The sequence below is a fragment of the Thunnus maccoyii genome, chromosome 1 (genome assembly GCF_910596095.1).
Source record: "Thunnus maccoyii chromosome 1, fThuMac1.1, whole genome shotgun sequence".
Taxonomy (NCBI): domain Eukaryota; kingdom Metazoa; phylum Chordata; class Actinopteri; order Scombriformes; family Scombridae; genus Thunnus; species Thunnus maccoyii.
This window is the reverse complement of record NC_056533.1, coordinates 24,626,549-24,633,175: the sequence shown is the minus strand read 5'-3', so window position 1 is coordinate 24,633,175 and position 6,627 is coordinate 24,626,549. Positions and strand designations below refer to the sequence as shown.

Below are 6,627 nucleotides of genomic sequence, written 5' to 3'. Positions count from 1 at the left end.
TGCTTACAGAGATGGGCCAGTCTCTATGGTAAAAGTTAGGCAATTAAAGCTACTTCTTTTAGGGAAAGATTGTTGACAAATTGTTGAGAAATTGTTGGCCTTGATTATTGGATGCACCAAAGTCAAAACAAATTACCTCCACATTCAGACTCTTTTCCTTGATACATAAACAACAGACAATTTTCTTGATTCCTAGGAGGGCCGGGCTGTGTGAAGCATGCTTCAGCATAATGCTTAGTAAAATATCCTGCATGGTTATCCCTGCCTGTTGGACAACAAGACACAGAGGCTTGCAGAAAGACACATAATTTCCCACGCTGTCCTCTCTGAATACTAGTATGATAACATGCCAACAGTATAGCATCGCATAGAGACCACAGACAATAGTATCAATCAGGCAATCAGTCAGTAACATAGTCTCTCTGTCTGAGCTGCATTCATACATTAGGCAGAAATACAGCCATCTGGGATTCATGCTGTGCAAGACCTTGGACTGATGAGAGTGAGCGCACTGAACGCAGAGAGACTGGGACCAGATGTGTCCTTTGGGAATGTGAGGAATCTGGTACTACAGCACTTAGAAACTACAGAAACTGTCACAGTGTGGAACCAGACAAGGAAGAGCTCAGCACAGGTGGAGGGAAGTCAGGACTAAAGAGAGCTCGAACGTAGGAGACTGACAACTTAACTTATGAGAAACCTAGAACCCGGAATGAGCAGGGAAACACAGAGATTTGGTTCTTGATTGGACTCCCAAGAACTCAGTAGTGATTTCACAGAACTTTTACAAAAAAGACAGACTTAGATGTGATTCTGTAAGACGATATGACACAAACTGAATCCAATGCTGGTATATTGAGGAAAAGGGTTTTACTAGAAGTAGAGTGACAGATACATTTTAAAATGGTTTAATGTGTATGGTACATTTCACAGTATTATAGTCTGTTTAGGGCCAACATTTGAGAGAGATAGCGAGCAAGAAAAAATTTAATTTTTTAAATGTAACATACTCAACTGTAAGACAGCTAAACTTTAAGCTTAACTTAAAACATAAATCTGTAACTTTCACCATGTTGACTGACCAGATAACAAAGAATGTACAAAACTAGATACTATAAGAAGATGGTAAATATATTTTTTATTAAAGTGATTAAATTATACTACTGTTACCATTAGTTGGCCATGTACCAACATTAGCACAACCTGCATGATTTGGATGAGCTTGAGAAAGAAATGCATTTTCATTTTCTATTGTCCATTTTGTCATGAGCTTATCCTGAAAATGTCTGCTGGACATCCCAGTCTGTTTGACATGAGAGATGAGTGTAGATTACAATACATAAGATTATATAAGGTGTTTGATATGGCTCAGTTTTTGTTGAATTCTTACCATCAATGTATGAGTTATGTGTTTGATACATGTTTTTGTGTTTGTTTTGGTTAGTAGTGTCAGGTAAAGCCTTTGGGGGTATGACATTTAAATAATAATTCTATCCATAGCAAATGCACTATTTTTATTTTGCATCACACCACTGTAGATATTTTCAGACGTGCAAAGCTGATAGACACTTATCCACACAGATTCAAAGCTATAATTGCTGCAAAAGGTGCTTCCGCTAATTACTGACTTGGAAGAGGTGAATCCTTAAAATTGTCTTTTTCTGTTGATCAACATAACAAAAAAAAGCCATATTAGATACAGTATATCTTGATTCGATGATATAAAACAATGAAACATGAAAACATCTGAGGAATATGAATATAGACTTCTGGCACTTCATGTTAGATTAAAAATATGAAAGATTTCAGCTTCATGTAGCCGTTTGATTGTCATCTCTGCATATGAATATGATACAATAACAAGGAAGGTTTGTAAAGTTATGTACTTTATCTAACCCCTGTTACATATTTTTATTAGAACAGAATTTGAAAAGCTTTTCTGTACAGATAATTCCCTTGAGTTTTTACCATCCATGTCTTTGTATCTCATTTGTGGAGGGAAAATTGACAATAAAGTTCAAATGAATCAAATGTATGTGAGCGAGTAATAAGGGCACACGAGCTTTACGGTCCTTTCATATGTAATTCCTCTGAGTCTTCATTAAATCCTGAACAATATGCTGGTAACAGAAAGCACACCCAAAAGTGTTTTTTTATTCCTGCTCCTCTCGAACCCTTTCATTATTGTGATGTTAATTCACCACTGATAATAGTTTAAGTTACACTGCTGTGACGTTTTGTTGACTGTCTCTGCGCCTAAAGCTAGAGTAAGAACATGGGATTTTGCTGTGGTCTGAATATGTCCATTCCTGTTACCCTTTGTTTTCTTGGATGTGTGTACCTTCCTGCTCTCCAGCCCAGTGAACAGCATAAATGATTGAAGGACTCATGTATCTGGTTGTCAGCTGAGAGAGACATTTGGTACTGAACTTAGACTTTCTGCATGGGTACTGACAGCATCGAGGTGCTTCCAACAGCGTTAGGGCACAAGAACAGCATGTAGCCTGGACACACAAGTAAAAAAAAATCACAGTCTGTGCTCTGCTTGACAATGCCGTTTAAAAGGCTACTTTACCTTTTGTTTGCACGAAAGATTGTATAATCTAAGAGAATCCAGTCTTTTGTCCAAAACATTAGTATGAACAGCAACATCAACACATTACATCACTGTCTTAAAACACTGCACATACTTTAGTGTTTTCAGTTCTTTACATGTTTTTTTTTCTCTCCACACCCTCTCCACATTATTGGATTATGTGCTTGACCTGATATATGACACACTGTTACTGTAAAACTGTACAATTTTCGTTATGGATTAATCGTTTTGTCTATAAAATGTCGTTTGACCATGGCAACGTCTTCGTATGCTTTGCTTTGTCTGACCAACAATACAAAATCCAAAAATATTTAATTTACTATCACATATGACACAGAAAAGCTTCATATCCTCACATTTGATAAGCTGCAACCAGCAAAGATTTGGCATTCTTTGCTTGAAAAATGACTAAAACAATTATTCAACAGTCAAAATAGTTGCAGATTAATTTTCTGTCAATCGACTCAGTGTCTGAGGAATGTCTGGGAGATAATCAATGTACAGTCATGAAATGCACATGCAACAACATTTTGATTGGCAGCTGGGTGTATGCTAGAGTTGGATTTACAAAGAAAAGATGTTCTTCATTGTGGGCTGATATTGGTGGCTTTCGAAAGTTAAAAGCCCATCATCAATGTACCAAAATCCTTTTGTTCATTATTATGCAGATGATACAGGTTAATATTTCAGATACAAGCATGAATCTTTAATAACTAGCCACATCACATGACTGACTGCTATCAAATATATTGGAAGGGACACTTTTCTGGCTGGAAAAAAAGGTTATCAAGCAAGATTTTAAAGAATGAATTCAGTTTGAAACACATTGAAGACCACAAGTTAAAGCATCAACCGTCACTGAGTCCCCTACTTCCAAAAAAGTTAGGCTAGTTAAACCATGTTCTTTTTTTCATTGGTGCAATGCAGTGATGCAGCTAGCCAATCACAGTCCAACCTGAAACAAAATCATGCTATTTTTGAAGTGAAAGTCAGTAATAGTTGAATACTTGGACTTAAGGTTTGCTTTTCACTTCAGCTCCAAATGTCTGCTTGAGTTACTGGTGATGAGGTAATCACTCAAGGTTATTTTTCTCTCTTTTCACAATGAATGTTTAAAGCTCCATTTGTTGGAAATATTTGCACAATTCAACATTTGTAAGAGTAAAACAAGGGGTTCATTACCTGGAAATTAAAAAACTGCAGAGATAATGCTCATGCTTTTGTATGACATGTTAAATACGCAATTTTTTACTTGCAATGTCCTCCACTGTTTGTTTGTTTTTAATTTTAGAACTAATTAAAACATTAATGCCGGTTGGAATGATGGATATTTAAAGGTGTTGTTTTGTCCAGGGGGACTTTATGACTGCAAACTTAGTAGCTGAAATGTGTGATGGCCAGGGTGTGAACATTACTGTGTGACAAGAGTGACTTTCCTTCTGACTGTCTGAGTTTCACTTAGTTGATGCCAATGTTTTACTTCTATAGCTGAGGATCCAGGTTTGGATTGGTTAGGACAGATTATTTAACAGACATTTAACACTGTGTCTTTTCATTTTTCAACAGGATAGTTTGACAGCCCTGGATATGGTTTCGTAAGCAGCCCTACCACACATCACAAAGGGAAAAACAGTCTATCCTGGGCCATGACTGCTCTGATTCCCAACACCAGTGTTCCTGGGAGTACAGCAGTTCTGCTGGCGACTACAGACTGTCCATTCAACCTGACTGCAGCTACTCAGGCAGAGCTTGGATCAGGCCGGTCTCTGGCCCCTCTCTGTACTGTCTGTTGCTGTGGGTTTCTCAACCGCACCTTAACAGTGGTGTTCATGGTCAGCCTGGCTTTTGCCATCGTGGTTGGGAATGTGGTCACTCTCACTGTCTTTGTGCAGACGAGGCAGTCCAGAACACCACAGGGATACCTGAAAGGTAAATTTTTACCACCCAGTGCATGTTGGTAGCAGCAATTTTTTAATTTCAGCTTTTCATTTGAGAAAATTATTTGAACTACCCTGCCATGTGTAAATAAAAGTTGATATGGTCCTGTATTACAAAGTGATAACCAGCAGCAGAAATTTTCTTTCCTGTGGGAATTCAGGCATAATTTTGAAAATGAGTAATAATTTACCAACACCTTCAAAAGTCTAATGAAAAGGATCTAAGAAGATCTTGGCAATTGACTGGGTTTGCATGTGCACTAGTATTCTGGTTGAGTTTTATCCTGGTTTTTATTACGGCATTTACATGAAACATGAGAAACCTGGTTATTCATGCATACATGATTCTAACAGTACCCAGGTTTCTGATCGTCTGTGTGCAGTTGTGTCTTTATTTCTCACCATCTTAGCCACTATGTTTTGCACCTACAAAGAATGTTCAGAAACCTGATAAGGTGTTTACATGCAGCAGTATCCTGGTTTCTATTGAAGTACTCCAGGTATTGCATCCAAGTTTCTGAGACCAAAACATAATCAGGATACTTTAAAACCTATCCAGAACCAGGATACTAATGTGCATGTAAATGCACTCATTATGTGGTATATTGTTATCACATTTGTTCCATGTTACTTGTTTTATATGTTACTCATTTTCTTTGGTGAGTAAAAAACAGTTTTACACAGTCTTGTGTTTTACACAAAAATTGAAATGACAAGCTTCTTTTTTTTACTGTTTTAAAAATGTTCACAATACTGCACCTTTTCATTTCTAAAAGACCTAAAGGTATATCTATATGAAAACAGCCTATTTCTCTCTCCTTCACAGTGTCTCTGGCCATAGCAGACATGATGGTGGGTGTCCTTGTGGTCCCTTTCTCCGTCTACACCGAGATCTCTCTGATGGTAACCAGCACACCTCCCATTTGGTACCAGGGTAGTTCTACTTCCCCGGCCTCCACTTCCTCTCTGGGTGGACTAGTGAGCCCTTGGCAGCCCTGCATGCTGATTGGCCCCGTGTTTGCTGGATGCACCTTTGTCTCCATCAGCACCATCTTCCTCATGACAGTGGAGCGAAGTGTGGCCATACTACGGCCACTCCACAAGGACGCCTTGGTGACACGAAGACGAACTCTGCTCCTCATTCTGCTCTCCTGGGCTGCTAGCTTCCTGCTGGCACTTGCACCCCTCATCTTTAGCAGTAACTTCACTTTGGAGTACAATGAGTGCAGTCGTATGTGTAACTACACCCCATTATTGTTTGGAAGCCAGCTGCCACCTGATGCCAACATTTTGCTGTTATTTCCAGCATTTGACTTCACGCTTCTTGGTGGCACATTAGCAGTTAATATCATGTCTTTCACTAGCATCAGACGGTACTCCCGAAAACGCAAACTCCTCTCTGAGGGCAGTCTGAGTGATGGCGGGGGAGGAGGAGGGGGAGGGTGCTCCCACAGACCCTCCTTTTCAGATATCAAAGCTGCTAAGACAATTGGCATATTAACGTTTGCCTTCACAGCATCCTTCTCTCCCATTGCAGTGTTTGTGCTTGGGAGTGTGGTGGGATACACCTGGTGTAACTTTTCCTTCATTGCCTTCTGGATCCTAACAGGAAACAGTTGCTGTAACGTGATCATCTATAGTGTCAGGGACCACCGTTTTAGGAAGGGTGTGACCTTGCTCTTTCTGCGAGACCAGTCCCCTCCACATGGTGAGAAGACCTGAAAGATACGTGAATTCAAAACCCACAAGCGTATGTTTTGTGGTTTTGGTCCAGTAAATTTGTCTTAAAAAGAATAGTTTGACATTTTGGGAAATGTGCTCGTTCGCTTTCTTGCAGAGAGTTACTGTAGACGACAAGATTGGTGCCACTCTCATATCATGTATGGTAAATTTGTAGCTGGAACCAGTTAGCTTAGCTTAGCAGAAAGACTGGAAACACAGGGAAATAGCAAGCTGCACTCTGTCCAAAAGTAACAAAATCCTCCTACCAGAACCTCTATAGCTCACTAATTTATTGATCTTATATCTCGTTTGTTTAATCTGTGCAAAAAAAAAAAGAAGAAAAGTTGTGGTTGTGGCTGGGGGGGATTTACA

General features: G+C 39.2%; 1 protein-coding gene across 1 annotated transcript; it reads left to right on the top strand.

Moving 5' to 3' along the window:
• The first annotated feature begins 4,242 nt into the window (after positions 1–4,242).
• LOC121901465 (trace amine-associated receptor 13c-like) lies at positions 4,243–6,356 on the top strand. Its single transcript, XM_042418259.1, has 2 exons — positions 4,243–4,525; positions 5,360–6,356. The coding sequence occupies exons 1-2, from the start codon at positions 4,243–4,245 to the stop codon at positions 6,253–6,255; spliced, it is 1,179 nt and encodes a 392-aa protein (XP_042274193.1). The 3' UTR covers positions 6,256–6,356.
• Positions 6,357–6,627: the final 271 nt, after the last annotated feature.

Excerpts from the sequence above, each read along its gene's own strand:
- LOC121901465 (XM_042418259.1), top strand. The coding sequence starts at position 4,243 with ATGACTGCTCTGATTCCCAACACCAGTGTTCCTGGGAGTACAGCAGTT. Across the intron at positions 4,526-5,359 it reads ACCACAGGGATACCTGAAAG|TGTCTCTGGCCATAGCAGAC; the intron begins GTAAATTTTTAC and ends TCTCCTTCACAG.